Source organism: Pygocentrus nattereri, chromosome 9 (genome assembly GCF_015220715.1).
Source record: "Pygocentrus nattereri isolate fPygNat1 chromosome 9, fPygNat1.pri, whole genome shotgun sequence".
Classification (NCBI taxonomy): domain Eukaryota; kingdom Metazoa; phylum Chordata; class Actinopteri; order Characiformes; family Serrasalmidae; genus Pygocentrus; species Pygocentrus nattereri.
Window position 1 is genome coordinate 6,246,182 of NC_051219.1, and position 23,638 is coordinate 6,269,819.

The 23,638-nt window shown below is 38.9% G+C and overlaps 1 protein-coding gene across 1 annotated transcript in view; it reads left to right on the forward strand.

Annotated features, from left to right (window-relative positions):
* The first annotated feature begins 2,872 nt into the window (after positions 1-2,872).
* LOC108411828 (trichohyalin-like) overlaps positions 2,873-23,638 on the forward strand; it is a 72,750-nt gene continuing 51,984 nt past the window's right edge. The window contains exons 1-8 of the mRNA XM_017683586.2: positions 2,873-2,953; positions 4,857-4,922; positions 10,421-10,489; positions 10,648-10,713; positions 12,431-12,508; positions 15,280-15,348; positions 15,505-15,570; positions 17,287-17,364. Of these exons, the coding sequence (XP_017539075.2) occupies positions 2,935-2,953; positions 4,857-4,922; positions 10,421-10,489; positions 10,648-10,713; positions 12,431-12,508; positions 15,280-15,348; positions 15,505-15,570; positions 17,287-17,364 (511 nt within the window). The 5' untranslated portion in view covers positions 2,873-2,934. The remainder of the gene's footprint in view (positions 2,954-4,856; positions 4,923-10,420; positions 10,490-10,647; positions 10,714-12,430; positions 12,509-15,279; positions 15,349-15,504; positions 15,571-17,286; positions 17,365-23,638) is intronic.

Below are 23,638 nucleotides of genomic sequence, written 5' to 3' on the forward strand. Positions count from 1 at the left end.
TCAAAGCCAAAGGACGCCAACTGGAACGTCTGTTTAGAAAAACTGGACTTACAATACATAGAGAAATGTATGACAACCATATTTTATATTATAAGGACTGTATTGTCTCAGCAAAATCTGCATATTATTCTGGTTTAGTTAGCTCCAATGAAGGTTACTCCAAGTCTCTGTTTTCTCTGTTTGCCAGTTTAACTAAGCCTCCTGACCCATTTCCCTCTCACATGCACTCTCCTGATTTTTGCAATTCTTTCTTTTCTGATAAAATCTCTAATATCCACCAACAACTTAGCTCTGTAAGAGCTCTCTATACTGAAGCTGATTCCCTGTTCTCCTCGTTGTCCGTCTGTTATTCCTTTTCAACTTTCACTCTTCCGTCTTTATCTGATGTAATAAATATTATTCATAAATCGAACTCATGCACCTGCCAGCTTGACCCTCTTCCCACAAAGTTGGTTAAAGCTTGTCTACCTACCTTGGCTCCTCTCATTACCACTATCATTTGCTCTTCCCTTAATAATGGAACTGTTCCGTTATCTTTGAAAACAGCTTCCGTCACTCCAATTCTAAAAAAGCCTGGATTAGATCCTAACAACTTCGATAATCTTCGCCCAATATCTAATCTTCCTTTTCTTGCAAAAATTCTGGAGAAAGTCGTTGCTTCCCAGCTCCACTCATACCTCAGTACACATAATCTCTATGAACAATTCCAATCTGGTTTCCACCCCCACCACAGTACTGAAACAGCTTTGTTAAGGATCACCAATGACCTTTTGATGGCAGCTGACTCTGGTTTTCTCACTATTCTCATCCTTCTTGATCTCAGCCCAGCATTTGATACTATTTCTCATGATATCCTTCTGAACAGATTAGCATCCATCGGTATTAGTCAAACTCCGCTTGCATGGTTTAGTTCATATCTTTCTGGCCGCACTCAGTTTCTTCAGTTTAAATCTCATTCCTCTAGTTTGTTCCCTGTTGCTGCTGGTGTGCCCCAGGGTTCCGTACTAGGGCCCCTTTGATTTATTATTTATTTGCTCCCCCTTGGCTACATATTTCGCAAATATAATATCAATTTTCGTTGTTATGCTGATGACACCCAGCTCTACATTTCCTCTAAACCTACTTCATTTCTACCTCCTTCCTCCATTTCGGACGGTCTGATGGAAATTCAGTCATGGTTTTCCTTTAATTTTCTTAAACTCAATAGTAAGAAAACAGAAGTTTTACTTGTTGACACTCCTTCCACTTTAACCAAATCTCCGAATTTTCCCATTATTATTGATAATTCTCATGTATATCCTTCCCCTCAGGTAAAGAGTCTGGGTGTCATACTTGATAGTACGCTTTCTTTTTCATCTCATATTAATTCTATCACCCGTTCTGCCTACTTTCACTTGCGTAACATTAACCGACTTCGTCCCTTTCTTACTCCTCATGCTGCTGCTGTCCTTGTCCATAGCCTTATCACATCCAAGTTAGATTACTGCAACTCTCTTCTGTTTGGTCTTCCGCATAAGACTCTCCATAAACTGAAACTTCTCCAGAACTCTGCTGCCCGGGTCATTACTCGTACTCCACCCAGAAAACACATCACCCCGGTTCTGCAACAGCTCCACTGGTTACCCATTGAAGCTAGAATTAATTTTAAAATTTTAACTCTCACATTCAAATCCTTTCATAAACTTGCTCCTCCTTACCTGTCTGAACTGTTACACATCTCTACTCCGTCCCGTTCCCTCAGATCCTCATCCTCCACTCATCTTTTTGTTCCTTCTGCCCGCCTTGTTACTATGGGCAACAGAGCCTTTAGTCGCTGTGCCCCTCAGCTATGGAATTCCCTCCCCCCAGTTATTAGGAATGCAGACTCTCTTCTCTCTTTTAAATCTCTATTGAAAACATACCTGTTTAAGCAAGCATATTCTCTTTAAACTGGTTTGTTGTTTTACCGTGACTCTTTTAGTGTTGTTTTATTTTGACGTATTCAAATGATTGTTGATTCACATTTATTATTGTTGTTGCTTTTTCCTGTTTTGTAAGGTGACCTTGGGTTTTTGAAAGGTGCCATGAAATAAAATGTATTATTATTATTAACTGAGAATGTAAAGGTACCTCCTATAGAACAGCAGAACACACTCACCACATTTTGGCCTGTACTTATTACTGACTCAAAAAAAAGCCATTTTTAAATACATGTATTAGTCCAACAGTGCATAGACAAACACAAATGCAAAAAATTCTCATTAAAAATGTTTTCCGATTTGAATATTTATTATGAGTTATTTTAAAAGTATGTTTTATAATAGAAAAAATATGATATATAAAATAATCGATTCTGTCGCATATTAATAACTGTTCATGCTCCTGGCTATTTATGTAAATATTCTAATTTAAAAATAGAATACTATAAATATAAATTATATATAAATCATGCATAAATCATAACTCTTTTTTGTTAAAAAAAAAAAGGGTTAAGTTGAACTTCATCGTAAGTTACGACGCTACTAGCTGCAAAATCTATATTAAACATATATTTAATTTAGAATTAGCTGTGCTTACTGGGATTTCCTCACGTAGAAATAAAGGGCGCGGGGTGGGGGGGGGGGGCGTTTGGCTTAGGAACTAAGTTTTAGCAGCAGACATGATAAGTACAAACGTAGTAAAGATATGACCGCTGCAATCAAATAGAGAGGGTCACATCAGAAGGTATGAACCTACGCTGCATTTTTCTGGGAGCGGTCTGGAAATCTGCACAGAAATGCGGAAATCTGTGTAAAGCTGCGTGAATTCAATGTTAGTCTACTTCCGATATAACCTCCTCCCATTTAGGAAGTTAGAAGATCCACCGCTTAACTTTCGATTCAGTTCACTTCCTGCAGAGCCTCGACAAAGCAGCGGAGAAATGAAGAAGAAATAAATCAGCGATTACAGACGGCCATGTTTAACAATTCCATGGGTAGGTTGAGTTTGTTTTACCAAATATTATAAATGAGCGTTTATCCACTATTAAATATGATACTCAACAGCTATGAGAGGTTTAATAATGAGAAGTCTACATTGTGTTTTCACAAGTTCAACAAGTTTTTGTTTTTATTATGTAGCCTGTGCTGGTGTATCATTAAGAGTCTTAGAAAATATGAAGAGTGAGATTGAAAAAGAGAATGAACGTTCTTGTAGCTCAAAGTGAAAGTAAAAATCAAGCAATGTATTTTCTGGCGACGCCAACTTGACGTGGGCCAAAGTGAACGTGTTGAAAATGCATGTTCTGCGACTGCAGAGGCTGGTAGAATAATTCATCAACACATCAAGATTTTTTTTTTTTTTACCGAAAAGTCGGTGGAATTCTTAAAATTCGTTTATTATAATGTAGCAATCATAGTGTGAAAGAATTATTCAAATGCAGTTCTGCACCTGTGAACACTATTCACTTGAATAAATTGCTGTTGTGGCATATGAGACATATAAAATGCATATAGTAAAAAGAAAGTGGTCCTTTACAAGCCTACTATACTTCTGTAGTTATGACTTCCCAGCATATTCCATCGTTCTCTTTTAAAACCTTTTAACTGTATTGAAATTTTTTTTTTTAATGTCAGTGTGCTCTTTCTGTAAGATATAGGCTCTTTTCAAGCCTAAGTTTAGACAAATGTCCATCAGTTTACAGTCATGAGGCACTATTTATTTGTGTTCATTGTATGTTGAAAAAAAGACATAAATCCGACTTGCAGTAGAGAGACAAAACTCAAAATGTCTATCTCCAAGTAATACGACCAGATCAAATTTACAGATTTGACGTGTCATAATTATTATTATTACTATTATTATTATTATTATTATTATTATGTTTCCGAATTGCTTGTCATTTTAGAACCATGCTTCTTTTGATGTTACACTCTCAGGAAAAAAGGTATGACACTGTCACTGGGGCAGGACCCCTCTTGTCACTGTGGTGTTAGCCTCAGGGGTACATCCCAGTACCTTTAGTCACAGAACATAACTGAACCAGAACCTACTGAAATGTTCTATTCTAAGCTGTACTGACTGCACACCCCCCGCCGCACCTCCAGGATTTTCATGGTCTTCAACCATGGTGAACGAAGGCCACACTGCCTGGAAGCCCTGACTCTCTGCCTTGGTTCCAAATAAATTTATGCATCAGTGTTGTACATTTTGTTCCAGTGTCACGCTCTCTGTGGATCACGTCTAAATATTTGAAACAATATCATAGGTAGGGTTTAGTATCATGAAACAGCAACATAATCACTTTCAGCTTTTCTGAATTAAGAACTGATGTAGGAATCAAGTACAGGTTTATTGTCAAAGAAATAATATAATGAACAAAACAAGGTCAACAGAGACCAATACATTGAGGCATATCAAAGAAAGAGAGTCCAAAAGACATAAAACCAGGGTTGTGGTCAGGGATATGCCTAATAATGTCAAAAGTGCACTTTAAATCGGAGGAACAAGAAACACAAAGAAGTCTTTCATTTTTTTCACATTACTGAGGTTTATACACAGTTTATGGATGCTAATGACAAACAGGGAAACTCGTTTAGAACTTAGATGCTACATTGTCTCTTGTTCTCTGTCTGAGGCGTCTGCACGTCCGCCATGTTGGAGCGGTCAAGATCTGCTTGTGAACAAATTCACTTGTATTGAGAGATGAAGAGTCTTAGAATTAAATCAGCCACAACTTCCTTATTACTCAATCCATTTTCACCAAATTTGTTTTCTTATAACCCTCAGACTCAGATTAATTTATGTTGCATAGACTGCTCTTGGTAGCTTTTATTACTTTAATAACTGATCGTGATAATTAAATGTGTGCAAATTAAATGTTAAATGTTTCTTTGCAGGTGCAAATTTGGGGCAAGCAGCGTCAGGCACTAAAGACTCTCCGGTGGCCTCACAACCTACCACTGGTAAATTTAACTTACTTAACACTAACATAACTTTTATCTGCTGAGATGATTTGCGTTAACATTAGCACAGTTGAAGAAAACATTGTTGCATTAAAAATTTCATCGCTTAGTATAACATTGGGCTTTCTCACTAGTACATGAATTTAAGGTTTACTAATGATTTTTCCTGTACTTGGCTGGGCATTAATGATATTATTAATCTATATGCTCCTATTACACATCTGTCTACATATAGGTCCAAAAAATTGGGACAGTACTTGAAATTCTGATAAAAACAGAAAGAGTAATTAGTAAATTCTATTTGATGTGTACTAAACTAAACTCAGCATAAAAACATATTTTACATTTTATGTTATTAACCTAATTGTTTCCTGTAAATATATGATCATTCCAAATTTGAAGCCTACAAGACATTTAAATAAATTTGAGACAGAAGCATATTACCACTGTTACATCACCTTTCCTTTTAACAACACCTAATAGTTATTTGGGGCCTGAAGACACCAATTGGTTTTGGTTTTTGCCATTATTTTGTTATGCAAGTTTTCAGTTGTGCAACTGTTCAGGTCCTTCATTGTTATATTTTACACAGACAATTCTAGACTGCATGTAGACCAGTCTAGCACCCATACTCTCATTACATAGCCAAGTTGCTGTAACGTATGCAGAAGCTGGTTTGCTGTTGTCATGTTAAAATAAGCATGGATGTGCTTAATAATATAATCTGAAAGGTTGACTTAACAGATGTCAATGAACGTTTCCATTGTGCATTAATTAATTTCAGATTAGCTTGAGTCCAGAGAAATCAGCAGCAGTAGACATATGACTTTTGTCCACATACTTTTGGCTATATATGTATTATTATTATTATTATTATTATTATTTATAATATTTATAACTCAAAACTATTAGTATTATGCCCATAGCATAATACTAATATGTGAAGATGACTGAAAGAATTAAAAGACAGGCTCATATGGTGCATTTAAAAACATAATTAGAGAAAATATTTTATGAATGAGTAATATCTGTTATATGGAGTATTATTAAAATGTTCACCAGTTACAGTATTACAGTAATAAATGGTAATTAACTGTGGTGAAAAAAAATGAATATGGCACGGATTAACATTTTCAAACCCAACAGCTATAATGGAATAAATAGTTGATTATAGTAACATGACTTTTTTATACCTTTAAATATAAACTGACAGAAGAATATGATATTTGCCTTAACTTTTACCTGTACAAACATGAGCCTGTTGTATGACATGATGTCTTTATGGCTTGGTTGTGTCAAAGTTATGTTTGAGTAAAGTGTTAGCATTTTGCTTTATGGGTAAGTGCTCAGACAGCTCAAGCAAATGGGCACATGCTGATAATGGAGGGCTGAAAAAGGAAGAAATGAAAGAAAAAGGTGGTACCACACTCGTGGTAGCATGAGACGGACTCTACAACCCACACAAGTGTCTCAGGTCATGCAGCACATCCAGGATGGCACATCAATGTGAGCTGTGGCAAGAAGGTTTGCTGTGTCTGTCAGCGTAGTGTCCAGAGGCTGGAGGCGCTACCAAGAGACAGGCCAGTACACCAGGAGACGTGGAGGAGGCTGAAGGAGGGCAATAACCCAGCAGCAGGACCGCTACCTCCGCCTTTGTGCAAGGAGGAACAGGAGGAGCACTGCCAGAGCCCTGCAAAATGATGTCCAGCAGGCCACAAATGTGCATGTGTCTGCACAAACGGTTAGAAACCGACTCCATGAGGATGGTATGAGGGCCCGACGTCCACAGATGGGGGATGTGCTCACAGCCCAACACTGTGCAGGACACTTGGCATTTGCCAGAGAACACCAGGATTGGCAAATTCGCCACTGGCACCCTGTGCTCTTTACAGATGAAAGCAGGTTCACACTGAGCACATGTGACAGATGTGACAGAGTCTGGAGATGCCGTGGAGAGCGATCTGCTGCCTGCAACATCCTTCAGCATGATCGGTTTGGCAGTGGGTCAGTAATGGTGTGGGGTGGCATTTCTTTGGAGGGCCGCTCAGCCCTCCATGTGCTCGCCAGAGGTAGCCTGACTGCCATTAGGTACCGAGATGAGATCCTCAGACCCCTTGTGAGACCATATGCTGGTGCGGATGGCCCTGGGTTCCTCCTAATGCAGGACAATGCTAGACCTCATGTAGCTGGAGTGTGTCAGCAGTTCCTGCAAGACGAAGGCATTGAAGCTATGGACCGGCCCACCTGTTCCCCAGACTTGAATCCGATTGAGCACATCTGGAACATCATGTCTCGCTCTATCCACCAATGTCACATTGCACCACAGACTGTCCAGGAGTTGGCAGATGCTTTAGTCCAGGTCTGGGAGGAGAGCCCTCAGGAGAACATCCGCCACCTCATCAGGAGCATGCCCAGGCGTTGTAGGGAGGTCATACAGGCATGTGGAGGACACACAGATCACTGAGCCTCATTTTGACTTGTTTTAAGGACATTACATCAAAGTTGGATCAGCCTGTAGTGTGTTTTTCCACTTTAATTTTGTGTGTGACTCCAAATCCAGGCCTCCATTGGTTAATAAATTTCCATTGATGATTTTTGTCTGATTTTGTAGTCAGCACATTCAACTTTGTACAGAACAAAGAATTCAATGAGAATATTTCATTCATTCATTCAGATCTAGGATTTGTTATTTGAGTTAATAACAACAAAGCAATGCATTTAAAAAAATGCCCGAGTCATCAGGACTTTTGACAGGAGTGCGGGGGCACTCAATAGGGACCCCAGTAATACCCACAGATTTAACGGACGCACCAGTCACAGGACCACTGTAAGAGAGCGAACTGAAAGAAGAGTAGGTGGAGTCCACCAGGAAGGTGTAAGTGTGATTATCAATGATTAGATCTAGATTAGGAATTGATCTGAAGTCATAAGCTAGCACAGCACTAAGGCCACTAAATTATACTAAATATACTAAATTAAATACCCTTGTCCGTAGGGGTCTCATTCTGTTGGCCTCCCAATGCTTGTGCAGAGGGGACCATAGCGAGGGTGGGGGCAGGCTGCCACTGCCACTGAGGAGGTGGAGGTGGAAGAGGATGTTGGACTCCGCCCCCATTGTTTTGTTCCTGCCCTTCTCCTTTATTCCCCTTTTTCTTAGCTGCATCTCTACGTTTCTTATGACATTCACATGCAAAGTGACCCTTTTTTTGGCAATAGTGACACTCCAGATTTGCCTTTGAAGAGAGGTAGTGGGGTCCATTATACATACTGGGCACTGGTTCAAATAAGGCAGGCAGAGCTCCAACTGACTCAAGCTCTCGCACCCTTTTTGCCAGATCAGATGGGGTTTTTTTTTTGAGCAGATTTTCAGTATTACATCTAATGGTTTGTCCATGCTCCTGACACATGTTCTGTAAACATGTGGACACAAACAGGTTTTTTTCGGCATCTGTGGTTTGACCTAATCCTGCTTGTTCAGTCCATGCCTTAGTAAAGCGGTAAAGAAAAGCAGAGCATGATTCCCCTGGGAGCTGCTTACAAGCAGTAGCCACAGTTAAATCACGATTAGAGGCATTCAGGCCAAGGAGGAAATTTCAGAGCTCTGTGGAAAACCGATCAACATTTTCTGAAACGCTCCAGTAACAAACTTGAGCACCATCAGCATTTGAGCTTGGGAGCGCATCATTATCAGCAGAAAGTGAGGCTATGCCCTGAATTAACTCTTCCTCTGGAAGTCTATGTTTCAAGCAACGTGTGAGGGTGGTTCTAAAATCAGGGCCCGTGAGCTGTGCATACTTGGTAAAACCTTTCAAAGCATCTACAAATGCATGAACATTAGAAGGATCTGGTAAACTATCACAAATATGTTTAATATCTGTCATATTCGGTGGTTTAACCTGACACATTTTAGCTACAACCTGAACGAAGGGAGCAGAGATGTTTACCCTGCTTCAAAGCTTTAGGCATCCTACTAAGTTCTATTCCATGCGACTTATCCCACACCTTTTTTGCTTTTTCCCAAGCCAACCATGATTTCTCCATATAATCCTAATCCCAGTTTGGATTCCCATAACCCCCATGAATCAACCAGTGAGTTAAATCTAGCATCTCTTGCTTAAATGAGCCAATTCTTGGATATTGCCTAAGTCCTGTACACTCAGTCCACCCAGCCAAACAATCGATATAAGGATTGCAACGTGAGCCCAAATTACAACGTTCAAGCCAATCCTTTGGCGTTTCCCCTGCTTTAGGTTTAACATAACTAACACCCGACCCCATGGTTCACAGGCAGTATGTTAAATGGTTAATAAACACACACAAAACAAAACGCAGACAAGAACAAAAACACACACGGCACAAAAACGACAAAAATGACAACAATGAATGACTCGAAGGAGGGAGGCTTCAGGTTCACAAACACTGCATGTACTCAGCTTAACCCAGGCATGAAAACGGAAAAAAAAAAACAGTAAACCAGTCCAATTTGGACAAGGAGTGATCCTCTCCTTTCTCTCTGTGCGCACAAAACAACCCTTTGCTGCATGGGGCGGAATCCCAGCCTGCCTGTGTCAAGAGAAACTCTTATGCCTTTACAGGGTTATGTAATACATTCAGACATTAACCATAAGATGCTGTGTGACTAATAAGACAGAAGAAAAAAAGTCTTTTCTATAATGCGATCAAAACAAGAATTTAAAAAGGAAAACTTCATCCTAAATTGCCATTATAAGGTTCTGTCTGCATCAGCCAAATGAGGGTGCATTTTCCACAGCTTAGCTATGTTGATAAATTCCATTGGAAGAACCGTCATTTGACCAGCAAGTCTTTCTCAAAACCTCAGTTCAAGTTGTAGTTATAGTTTTCTTTGGAAGCCTGATTAGGAATAGAGGGAGTCCTGTAGCTCATCTGGTAAAGCGAGATATGAGCAACTCTAAAGTACTGAATTCAGTTACCATGTAAGCAAATGTTTGAGGTTTTTTGATAAATATGCATTTATTTTCAAATTAGTACTTCTCTCTTGTTATAAACTGAGTATTCTGGGCACTCTGGTTATTTTGTTATGGTTGAAAGTTGGTTCTTACATAACATGTTCAGTGATGGCCACAAGGAGAATGTTTCATAACCTATTTAGAAGAACACATCACAACTCATATGTATTGCTTAAAATCATTTAAAAAATTTCTGATTTCTTTAGTATTTCTACAGTAGCTTATTTATGTAAGCATTAGAGGTCTGTGTCATACATATTGCATTTTTTCCTCAGACTCGGTTTGTTGTAATGATGTCTTCTGAAGCTAAAGATAGTTTAGGTTTCACTGAAGCGTCCTGTCACTTTCCACTGTTGTGTCCTCACTCCTACCAGCACTGAGCATTGTTGGTGATGTCACAGATTTCTTGTTGAAACAGATCTTAAACACATTCAGTATTTGAGATTTATTATCACAGGTTCATTTCATGTTATAATTAGCATACAGATAATGTTCAGTTTTTCTTTGCAGGGCCCCGGGGTCAAATGCCTTCGACAACTGACGACTCTCTCCATCAGGAGGATCAACAACACAACAGAGGTAAATATCCTTCATTTTACTTTTATATTCGGAGACGAGGCAAGGAGATCAAACAAGATCACACTGTTTCAAATATGTTTATCTGCACAGGTTTATGCAAATTTATGTTATTTTGGTAGTATTATTTAATGTTCCTTTTTTTTTTTTTTTTTTTTTAGCTCATCCGCTGTCAAACATCCAAGAGCAACAGCATCAGGCGGGTTTCAGTTTACTCTCTGCTATTGGTAAATCCTTCATTTTACTTTTATATTCTGATATGAGGCAGTGAGATCAAATAAGATCAGACTGTTTTAGATTTATTTTTGAGTGCAGGTTCATGTGAGTTTATGTTATAATTGGTGTGCATGTTTAACATTTCATTTCTTTTTGCAGCTAAACTCTTGTTAAACAGATGATCCTCAGCATCAGAGGGGTCTCAGACAAAGAACTAATAAATCCTTAATTTCTGTATACTGAGAAGGGGGATTTATTACTTTCTGCAGAGGAGCAATTATACATTTGCCAAACTATCAGTTACACACGTTTGTTCTTTTACAAAACTATAATAACATCATAAGAGCACAGAACAGGTAAAAGTATAGTTGCATTAAAAGATTCCATCTTTTTTCATCCATACAAATACAGTATTGGCCTATCAAACCATGAGTCCCACTAATGTTTCTTGCTGTTCTTGGCTGAAGATCAATGATTATGATTTTCTGTATTTGTTTTAGCGTGGGTGGGTCGAAGAGTTGAATGTGTGTTCTAATTTATTTTGAAGCTACAGTGCTATATAACATGAAGAGTCACTGAATTTCCCACTAGTACCTCCAGTTCACCATCCTCATCACAAGCTCCTCTTTACAGACTCGTTAAGACTGCTGTTTACAATCTGTTCTCTGGTTGTTTCACTTCAGTTCACCTAAACATTAGACCACCAAATATACAGAGAATGTATAAAAGAGAAAATATGAGAATACATATGAAAAGTTGGACAACCTTAAATCACATAATTAACAGCGAGAAAATTACTATTATGCTCTTGTTCATGAAATTAAGCCTGGGGTCAAGGCAGCACTGATCAGCAGAGGACATAATCCACTAAATTGACCAAACCAGAAACATCATCATAAATGAAGTGGCCAACTCTGAATAACACTGACTGAAGCAGGTTTTGATCTCTCTAACAACATGATATAAAACTTTCAGTCTCTGTAGCTTTAGCATGCTAGCTTTATTTCCTGCAACAAGACATGGACAAAACAACTTCTGATTTTAATTCATTCATGTTCTATAGATGTACATATTGCAGTTTGTAGTGAACAGTCAGCTATTCTATCAACACTGAAACCAAAGATTAGTCTTTTATGACTATAAGGATGTCAGAATATATGTGCTGAATAGACGAACAACAGAGTTACATTAGTCACTATAGGTTTTGTGTTGAAAAGGCTTTGAAAAGATGTGCAAACACGTTTCCGACACTTTCTCATAGCTGCCATAGTGGAGTTGTCATTAAACTTTTAATTTAAATTTCAGTATTATCATTACTTACCTGTACTACCATGAACCTGTGCTTTTGGTGGACATATGACATCGGCCATTACGTCTTTATTAATTTGAATTAATTTATTAATTAAAATCTTTTAAACTCTGATTTGTGTTACTATTTTAATTTTGTCTTAAATTATGTTTGTTGTAATGGTGTCTTGTAGCTAAGAATAGTTGAGGTTTTAATAATATAATTATTAATGATTAAAATTGTCTTTAGATGTAAGGGAAGTGTCTCTTCACTTGCCACTTGTCTCCTCACACTGCCTTGCACTCATGAGTGTTGGTGCTATCATTAATATCTCAGTGAAACAAAACTGAATCAATACAATAATATTTTGCTGTATGAGCTTCATTTTATAATTGGTGTCCTCAGTTAATCTTTCTTTCTTTTTTTTTTTTTTTTTGCAGCTGAGCAACCAGGTCAACCACATTTCATCAGTGGACATCTTTTTAATCAGATACCACAGAGGTCACAACTCATCACAGGTATGTCCTTCACTTTCACATTTTGAGATGACAGCTTCTTTCTATTAAGCAAGAGATCAAGTACAGAATAGGCTACACTGTCAGTTACACACGTTGTCAATTCAACATGTATATCTGAAGGGGCTATTGGTAGATGTGGTCTGAGGTGTGGCATAAGCAGCATAAAAGAGCTTTTGTTGTATTTCAGTAGGTTTCAGTCTCAGGCACTCTGCAAACAGAAGTACTCAAACAGTTTAATGTAAACTGCACACTAAAATCACCACAGCACTGTCAATACAATGGGTAGTCATTTCTGCACAACAGGGGGTCATTCAGAGTGACCTATAGCCGTAGCTGCAGAACCAGAAAACTATCTTGCAATCTCATTTTAAGCAGGTACTCCTGAATTTTTTTGAAGCTGTAAGTAGCTAGTAACTAATATAGCCTTGTGTTTGCCCACAGGTGCTCCACTTTAATCTGAGTTTGTTTTTGTTTTGTCTCGCTAAACATTTTTTGTGATTAGTCTTTATGGGTTTGCATTTCACTCAAAAAGCTCTTTCCTATCAGAGATGATGGTTCTTTGAAGCTACTTAGTCTGGCTTACAAGTATTTAATTCTTAAACAGCTTGCGGTGAAATTGTTTTTATCTCATTTTATGTCAACAAATCCTGGTAACTGGAAACTTTACTTTTGATGGAATGAGATTAAACAAGGTACCATGTTTAAAAAAATAATTTAGTATAGTTTGTAACTAGTGATGTTTGATCATCTTCAACTACCACACCACTCAGTCTGTACAGGTAAGTCAACTCTGTAGGTGTGTGCAGTTGCATCCTCCAGCCACTAGGCAGATGCTGTGCATTACTGGGCTCTGCTGCTTGAGATTTTGTTTGTGAGCCTGAAGCAAGAAGATATTGTGGTTAGCAGATCAAAGTGGTGGTTGGGATTTGGTTGTCTGACTGTTTCTTAGCTTCCCATATGAGCATTATTCTATAGAACAAGTTTAAAAAAATGATTATCCAGATGTTTCTGGTAGATGTAGCCACAAGAGCACTTAAACATAGTGTAAGGTGAGACACACTAAACAAGTGTTAAACAAACAAGCATTTGAAGACAGAATTTTCTCCATAGTCTCATTCTGAATTACATATATTATAATAATCGAAGAATCAACTGTTCTGTAATGATAAAATAGGACGCCAAGTAAGAAAAGGGGATTGCAATATTTACCTAGAATGTTGCAGTTTAACACTGAAGATTGACTTGTAACAATAACTGAAGACTTCGCAATAGTCTGAAAAATACTAATAAATATTTACATTTGAAGCTTAACTTAATTAATGGAGCCTGTTAATCTGCTGAGGCAGTCAGCCTAGTTCTAGTTCAAATGCTGGCTACTGAACTTTGTGCTGGTAACAATGTGGATGTCCCTTTAGTTCTTTGGCCCAGAGAACACAATGTGCATTATTTCTATAATCTGAAAGTTTGACTCATTAGACAACAACGCACTTTTACAGTGTGCATCAATCAATTTCAGATGAGCTTGAGACCAAAGAAGCAGCAGCTTTTCTGGGTGCTGTCAACAAATGACTTCCACTGTGTAGAGCCCTGCACATTTTAGTGGATGCAGTGACGAGCAATGTCTGTTGACACTGGTTTGCTCCTGTGTGGTGATATCTATCACACATATCTTGTTTTTGCACAGCTTTGGTTTCAATATGGGTCAAAAGGATTTAAGAATCAGTACTTTCTGTTTTGATGAGAATTTCACATGCTGTCCCAGTTTTTTTTCCTCTTAACACATTGTACCCACCATTAGAAATACTGCATTTTTAGGATGAAATTGTAGTGGTACGATTAGAGCTGTTGCAACAACCCCCAACAATTTTTTTTAAACCCCTCAATCTAAAAAGTTATGCGCTCAATTTTTACAAATCCTATGCAGAAAAGTTTGGACATTTTGTATAATGCGATCAAAACAAGAATTTAAAAAGGAAAACTTCATCCTAAATTGCCATTATAAGGTTCTGTCTGCATCAGCCAAATGAGGGTGCATTTTCCACAGCTTAGCTATGTTGATAAATTCCATTGGAAGAACCGTCATTTGACCAGCAAGTCTTTCTCAAAACCTCAGTTCAAGTTGTAGTTATAGTTTTCTTTGGAAGCCTGATTAGGAATAGAGGGAGTCCTGTAGCTCATCTGGTAAAGCGAGATATGAGCAACTCTAAAGTACTGAATTCAGTTACCATGTAAGCAAATGTTTGAGGTTTTTTGATAAATATGCATTTATTTTCAAATTAGTACTTCTCTCTTGTTATAAACTGAGTATTCTGGGCACTCTGGTTATTTTGTTATGGTTGAAAGTTGGTTCTTACATAACATGTTCAGTGATGACCACAAGGAGAATGTTTCATAACCTATTTAGAAGAACACATCACAACTCATATGTATTGCTTAAAATCATTTAAAAAATTTCTGATTTCTTTAGTATTTCTACAGTAGCTTATTTATGTAAGCATTAGAGGTCTGTGTCATACATATTGCATTTTTTCCTCAGACTCGGTTTGTTGTAATGATGTCTTCTGAAGCTAAAGATAGTTTAGGTTTCACTGAAGCGTCCTGTCACTTTCCACTGTTGTGTCCTCACTCCTACCAGCACTGAGCATTGTTGGTGATGTCACAGATTTCTTGTTGAAACAGATCTTAAACACATTCAGTATTTGAGATTTATTATCACAGGTTCATTTCATGTTATAATTAGCATACAGATAATGTTCAGTTTTTCTTTGCAGGGCCCCGGGGTCAAATGCCTTCGACAACTGACGACTCTCTCCATCAGGAGGATCAACAACACAACAGAGGTAAATATCCTTCATTTTACTTTTATATTCGGAGACGAGGCAAGGAGATCAAACAAGATCACACTGTTTCAAATATGTTTATCTGCACAGGTTTATGCAAATTTATGTTATTTTGGTAGTATTATTTAATGTTCCTTTTTTTTTTTTTTTTTTTAGCTCATCCGCTGTCAAACATCCAAGAGCAACAGCATCAGGCGGGTTTCAGTTTACTCTCTGCTATTGGTAAATCCTTCATTTTACTTTTATATTCTGATATGAGGCAGTGAGATCAAATAAGATCAGACTGTTTTAGATTTATTTTTGAGTGCAGGTTCATGTGAGTTTATGTTATAATTGGTGTGCATGTTTAACATTTCATTTCTTTTTGCAGCTAAACTCTTGTTAAACAGATGATCCTCAGCATCAGAGGGGTCTCAGACAAAGAACTAATAAATCCTTAATTTCTGTATACTGAGAAGGGGGATTTATTACTTTCTGCAGAGGAGCAATTATACATTTGCCAAACTATCAGTTACACACGTTTGTTCTTTTACAAAACTATAATAACATCATAAGAGCATAGAACAGGTAAAAGTATAGTTGCATTAAAAGATTCCATCTTTTTTCATCCATACAAATACAGTATTGGCCTATCAAACCATGAGTCCCACTAATGTTTCTTGCTGTTCTTGGCTGAAGATCAATGATTATGATTTTCTGTATTTGTTTTAGCGTGGGTGGGTCGAAGAGTTGAATGTGTGTTCTAATTTATTTTGAAGCTACAGTGCTATATAACATGAAGAGTCACTGAATTTCCCACTAGTACCTCCAGTTCACCATCCTCATCACAAGCTCCTCTTTACAGACTCGTTAAGACTGCTGTTTACAATCTGTTCTCTGGTTGTTTCACTTCAGTTCACCTAAACATTAGACCACCAAATATACAGAGAATGTATAAAAGAGAAAATATGAGAATACATATGAAAAGTTGGACAACCTTAAATCACATAATTAACAGCGAGAAAATTACTATTATGCTCTTGTTCATGAAATTAAGCCTGGGGTCAAGGCAGCACTGATCAGCAGAGGACATAATCCACTAAATTGACCAAACCAGAAACATCATCATAAATGAAGTGGCCAACTCTGAATAACACTGACTGAAGCAGGTTTTGATCTCTCTAACAACATGATATAAAACTTTCAGTCTCTGTAGCTTTAGCATGCTAGCTTTATTTCCTGCAACAAGACATGGACAAAACAACTTCTGATTTTAATTCATTCATGTTCTATAGATGAACATATTGCAGTTTGTAGTGAACAGTCAGCTATTCTATCAACACTGAAACCAAAGATTAGTCTTTTATGACTATAAGGATGTCAGAATATATGTGCTGAATAGACGAACAACAGAGTTACATTAGTCACTATAGGTTTTGTGTTGAAAAGGCTTTGAAAAGATGTGCAAACACGTTTCCGACACTTTCTCATAGCTGCCATAGTGGAGTTGTCATTAAACTTTTAATTTAAATTTCAGTATTATCATTACTTACCTGTACTACCATGAACCTGTGCTTTTGGTGGACATATGACATCGGCCATTACGTCTTTATTAATTTGAATTAATTTATTAATTAAAATCTTTTAAACTCTGATTTGTGTTACTATTTTAATTTTGTCTTAAATTATGTTTGTTGTAATGGTGTCTTGTAGCTAAGAATAGTTGAGGTTTTAATAATATAATTATTAATGATTAAAATTGTCTTTAGATGTAAGGGAAGTGTCTCTTCACTTGCCACTTGTCTCCTCACACTGCCTTGCACTCATGAGTGTTGGTGCTATCATTAATATCTCAGTGAAACAAAACTGAATCAATACAATAATATTTTGCTGTATGAGCTTCATTTTATAATTGGTGTCCTCAGTTAATCTTTCTTTCTTTTTTTTTTTTTTTTGCAGCTGAGCAACCAGGTCAACCACATTTCATCAGTGGACATCTTTTTAATCAGATACCACAGAGGTCACAACTCATCACAGGTATGTCCTTCACTTTCACATTTTGAGATGACAGCTTCTTTCTATTAAGCAAGAGATCAAGTACAGAATAGGCTACACTGTCAGTTACACACGTTGTCAATTCAACATGTATATCTGAAGGGGCTATTGGTAGATGTGGTCTGAGGTGTGGCATAAGCAGCATAAAAGAGCTTTTGTTGTATTTCAGTAGGTTTCAGTCTCAGGCACTCTGCAAACAGAAGTACTCAAACAGTTTAATGTAAACTGCACACTAAAATCACCACAGCACTGTCAATACAATGGGTAGTCATTTCTGCACAACAGGGGGTCATTCAGAGTGACCTATAGCCGTAGCTGCAGAACCAGAAAACTATCTTGCAATCTCATTTTAAGCAGGTACTCCTGAATTTTTTTGAAGCTGTAAGTAGCTAGTAACTAATATAGCCTTGTGTTTGCCCACAGGTGCTCCACTTTAATCTGAGTTTGTTTTTGTTTTGTCTCGCTAAACATTTTTTGTGATTAGTCTTTATGGGTTTGCATTTCACTCAAAAAGCTCTTTCCTATCAGAGATGATGGTTCTTTGAAGCTACTTAGTCTGGCTTACAAGTATTTAATTCTTAAACAGCTTGCGGTGAAATTGTTTTTATCTCATTTTATGTCAACAAATCCTGGTAACTGGAAACTTTACTTTTGATGGAATGAGATTAAACAAGGTACCATGTTTAAAAAAATAATTTAGTATAGTTTGTAACTAGTGATGTTTGATCATCTTCAACTACCACACCACTCAGTCTGTACAGGTAAGTCAACTCTGTAGGTGTGTGCAGTTGCATCCTCCAGCCACTAGGCAGATGCTGTGCATTACTGGGCTCTGCTGCTTGAGATTTTGTTTGTGAGCCTGAAGCAAGAAGATATTGTGGTTAGCAGATCAAAGTGGTGGTTGGGATTTGGTTGTCTGACTGTTTCTTAGCTTCCCATATGAGCATTATTCTATAGAACAAGTTTAAAAAAATGATTATCCAGATGTTTCTGGTAGATGTAGCCACAAGAGCACTTAAACATAGTGTAAGGTGAGACACACTAAACAAGTGTTAAACAAACAAGCATTTGAAGACAGAATTTTCTCCATAGTCTCATTCTGAATTACATATATTATAATAATCGAAGAATCAACTGTTCTGTAATGATAAAATAGGACGCCAAGTAAGAAAAGGGGATTGCAATATTTACCTAGAATGTTGCAGTTTAACACTGAAGATTGACTTGTAACAATAACTGAAGACTTCGCAATAGTCTGAAAAATACTAATAAATATTTACATTTGAAGCTTAACTTAATTAATGGAGCCTGTTAATCTGCTGAGGCAGTCAGCCTAGTTCTAGTTCAAATGCTGGCTACTGAACTTTGTGCTGGTAACAATGTGGATGTCCCTTTAGTTCTTTGGCTCAGAGAACACAATGTGCATTATTTCTATAATCTGAAAGTTTGACTCATTAGACAACAACGCACTTTTACAGTGTGCATCAATCAATTTCAGATGAGCTTGAGACCAAAGAAGCAGCAGCTTTTCTGGGTGCTGTCAACAAATGACTTCCACTGTGTAGAGCCCTGCACATTTTAGTGGATGCAGTGACGAGCAACGTCTGTTGACACTGGTTTGCTCCTGTGTGGTGATATCTATCACACATATCTTGTTTTTGCACAGCTTTGGTTTCAATATGGGTCAAAAGGATTTAAGAATCAGTACTTTCTGTTTTGATGAGAATTTCACATGCTGTCCCAGTTTTTTTTCCTCTTAACACATTGTACCCACCATTAGAAATACTGCATTTTTAGGATGAAATTGTAGTGGTACGATTAGAGCTGTTGCAACAACCCCCAACAATTTTTTTTAAACCCCTCAATCTAAAAAGTTATGCGCTCAATTTTTACAAATCCTATGCAGAAAAGTTTGGACATTTTGTATAATGCGATCAAAACAAGAATTTAAAAAGGAAAACTTCATCCTAAATTGGCATTATAAGGCATTATACAACCCCCATGAATCAACCAGTGAGTTAAATATAGCATCCCTTCTTAAATGAGCCAATTCTTGGATATTGCCTAAGTCATGTACACTCAGTCCACCCAGCCAAACAATCGATATAAGGATTGCAACGTGAGCCCAAATTACAACGTTCAAGCCAATCCTTTGGCGTTTCCCCTGCTTTAGGTTTAACATAACTAACACCCGACCCCATGGTTCACAGGCAGTATGTTAAATGGTTAATAAACACACACAATCCATCTGCATCAGCCAAACGAGGGTGCATTTTCCACAGCTTAGCTATGTTGATAAGTTCCATTGGAAGAACCGTCATTTGACCAACAAGTCTTTCTCAAAACCTCAGTTCAAGTTGTAGTTATAGTTTTCTTTGGAAGGCTGATTAGGAATAGAGGGAGTCCTGTAGCTCATCTGGTAAAACAAGATATGAGCAACTCTAAAGTAGTGAATTCAGTTACCATGTAAGCAAATGTTTGAGGTTTGTGATAAATATGCATTTATTTTCAAATTAGTACTTCTCTCTTGTTATAAACTAAAGTATTCTGGGCACTCTGGTTATTTTGTTATGGTTGAAAGTTGGTTCTTACATAACATGTTCAGTGATGGCCACAAGGAGAATGTTTCATAACCTATTTAGAAGAACACATCACAACTCATAAGTATTGCTTAAAATCATTTAAAATTTTCTTTTTACTAAATAAGATAGCCAGGACACTTGGTGATAGCCAGGACACTGGGTGCTCTGTGGTTTGGTGTTGGCTCTAGCAGGCGGTGGAAGCAAAAGCATGGCTCCTGGTCTGGCCTAACGGCTATGCTAAAGAAACAACGACCTTCCTCACCAACGCAAGGGCCATCGCCAACAAACTGGACGAAGAGAACCTGCTGATTTCCACCAACAAATTAATCGCTGACTGCTGTATTTTGTTCATTACGGAGACGTGGCTGCATTCGCTTGTCCCGGATGTAGCCATTGAGCTAATAGGCTGCACAGCATTTCGCTGGGACAGAAACAAAGACTCCGGTAAATCAAAGGGAGGAGGGTTATGCATTTATGTCCATAACAGCTGGTGCACTAATGCCAAAATCATTGATAGACACTGTTCTTCTGATTTGGAGTACTTGATGGTTAAATGCAGGCCCTTTTATATCTCTCGTGAGTTTAACATCGTCACGGTAACCACTGTTTACATTCCACCGGATGTTAACGTTGGCATAGCGCTAGGCTACCTGCTCAGTGTCATTAGCTCACAACAGAATAGCTATTTTGAAGCAGCACACATTATAGCTGGCAATTTCAATAATGCCGATTTAAAAACGGTTCTCCTCAAATTCCAACAACACATAAAATGTGCTACCAGGGGGAGAAATACATTAGACAAGGTCTACACAAACATCAAGAACATTATTACCACATCTGGGTCAATCAGATCACTGCTCCATATTTTTAACTCCTGCATACACCCCTCTCAAAAGGAAATCTCAACCCATCACAAGGACTATCAAAACATGGCCTGAAGGAGCTTCCTCACAGCTGCAGGACTGCTTCGAAAGGACCAACTGGGAGGTCTTTGAGGATCAGGACCTGGAGGAATACACATCAGCTGTGCTATGCTACATCAAAAACTGTGTGGACAATGTTACAGCGGACAAAAACATCAGGGTGTAACCGAACCAAAATCACTGGATGACAAAGGAGGTCCGAATTCTCCTCAATGAGCGGAATGCCACCCTAGGTCTGGCGACAGAGCCCTTTACAGTGCGGCCAGAACCAACCTAAAGAGAGGCATCAAGGAGGCTAAGACCACCTAAAAGAAGAAAATTGAGGATCACTTCAATAACAACGACCCACGTCAGGTGTGAAAGGTCATCCAGCACCTCACCAATCCCAAGACCAGAAGCTGCACAACAGTTAAAGGTGACACCTCACTGGCAGAGGAACTTAACTGTTTCTTTGCTCGCTATGAGGCCAAGCAGCAGAGACATACACAAGACCTCCACCAGTCTCCCACAACCACATCCTCACTGTGCAGGAACATGAGGTGAGACGTGTGTTCAGGGCAGTGAACCCCAGAAAAGCTGCTGGTCCTGACAGAGTGACAGGAAAGATGCTGAAGGTATGTGCAGACAAGCTCTCTGTGGTCTTCACAAAATCTTCAACCTGTCCCTGTCCAAATCCATCATCCCACCATCCCACCTTGTCTGAAGTCTGCCACCATCATCCCACTACCAAAAAAGACTATCATCAGCGACCTCAATGACTATCATCCAGTCACACTCACACCGGTCATAATGAAATCTTTTGAGAGACTGGTTCTGCATCACATCAGAGCCATCCTCCCACCCACCTTTGATCCGCACCAGTTTGCCAATAAAGTAAACACATCCACAGAAGACATTATCACCACTGCTGTCCACGTAGCACTCACACACCTGGAGCACCAGGGGAGCTATGTGAGGATGCTCTTCATAGACTTCAACTCAGCTTTTAAAAGTCATCCCCCACAAACCGGTTACCAAACTCACAGACTTGGGACTTTCGCAACCCACCTGCTTCTGGATCAGAGACTTTCCGCAGACTTGACCGCACCCAGTCTGTAAGATTGGGTCTTCATCATTACTCCACCCTCAAACTAAGCACCGAAGCACCTTAGTGGTGTGTGCTTAGCCTGCTTCTCTATGCTCTGTACACCTATGACTGTGTCCCCACCTACTCCTCCAACACCATAGTAAGGTTTGCCGATGAAAAGACAGTCGCTGGACTTATCTCCGGAGGAGATGAGACTGCCTACAGGGATGAAGTCCAGGGCCTGGCTGAGTGGTGTTCAGGAAATAACTTCACCCTGAACTCCTCAAAAACAAAAGAGCTCATTGTAGACTTCCGGCAGAAAGGGGCAGTCCCCACACCACTGTACATCAATGGGGACTATGTTGAAAGAGTTGCTTCCTTCAGATTCCTGGGCACAAACGTTTCTGAGGATCTTTCCTGGACCACCAACACCATGGCAGTGGTCAAGAAGGCGCAACAGAGGCTCTACTTCCTGAGAATTCTCAGAAAAAATAACCTTCAGGAGAAGCTGCTGGTGTCCTACTACCACTCCACCATTGAGAACGTGCTGTCATGCTGCATCTCAACGTGGTACAGCAGTTGCTCAGTGGCAGAGAGAAGAGCAGTGCAGGGAGTCATAAGAACAGCCCAGAAGATCATTAGCTGCCCACTACCCTGCATGGAGGACCTGTTCAGCTCCCACTGCCTCACCAGGGCAGCCAACATCCTGAAGGACACATTTCACCCAGGACATCATCTGTTTGACCTGCTGCCCTCTGGTAAATGCTTTAGGTCCATCCCATCCTGAACAAACAGCTTTTACCCCAGAGCTGTGCGGGAACTGAACACTTCCAAAGAGACACACTGACAAGGACTTTCTATAGAACACTGTGCTCAGTAGAACCGACTGAACACCAGTACTGCTCTTTACTGGCACTGATTTCATTTCATAGGGCACTTTACACTGTTCCAGTGCTCCACTACTGCTCTTTACTGGCACTGATTTCATAGGACACTTTACACTGTTCCAGTGTTCCAGTCCACCTCTGTTCTATTTATTATTCATTTGTTCTCGAGAGTGCAATCTGTATTCTTTCTGTCTTTCTGTATTCTTTCTGTACAGATGCTATCTGTGCAGAGGATGGCAAAATGGGCTCTGGCTCGGGTGTGATCTACAGGGTGTCTACCTTGGGGTTTCTGGAACCAGAAAGGTGCAAAATATTACATTGAAAATGAGAGAAAAAGAGTGATCAACGGGTCAGTTAAGGCATTTAGCAGTGCAGAGATATTCTAAATTCTTGTAATGGTGGGTGAATGGTCAGACACATGCAGAGCAGGATATAATAAAAAGTGCTTAATGCAGGGAGAATCCAAAATCAAAGTACAAATCAGGGAAGGGTCAGTACATATTAGAGCAAAGAGAGTCCAAAAAGATAAGGCTAAAACAGAATAAAAAATTCAGTACACATATACAAGGCTTGGTAATGCACAGGAACTGCAACAATACTTCGCAAAGGCAAAGCACTTGAAGACAAACATATATAGTCCTATATAGTCCAAACAATACTCAGGTGAGCTAGAGCATTGGTAGGTGGATGGCTGTCTGTGGAAGGGATCCTGGAATGGGTCTCGCCACGGGCAGGGTAGGAAGTGGACATCCTGGTCCTCGGATGACCTTTAGACTGACATCTGAAGTCCCTGGTCGA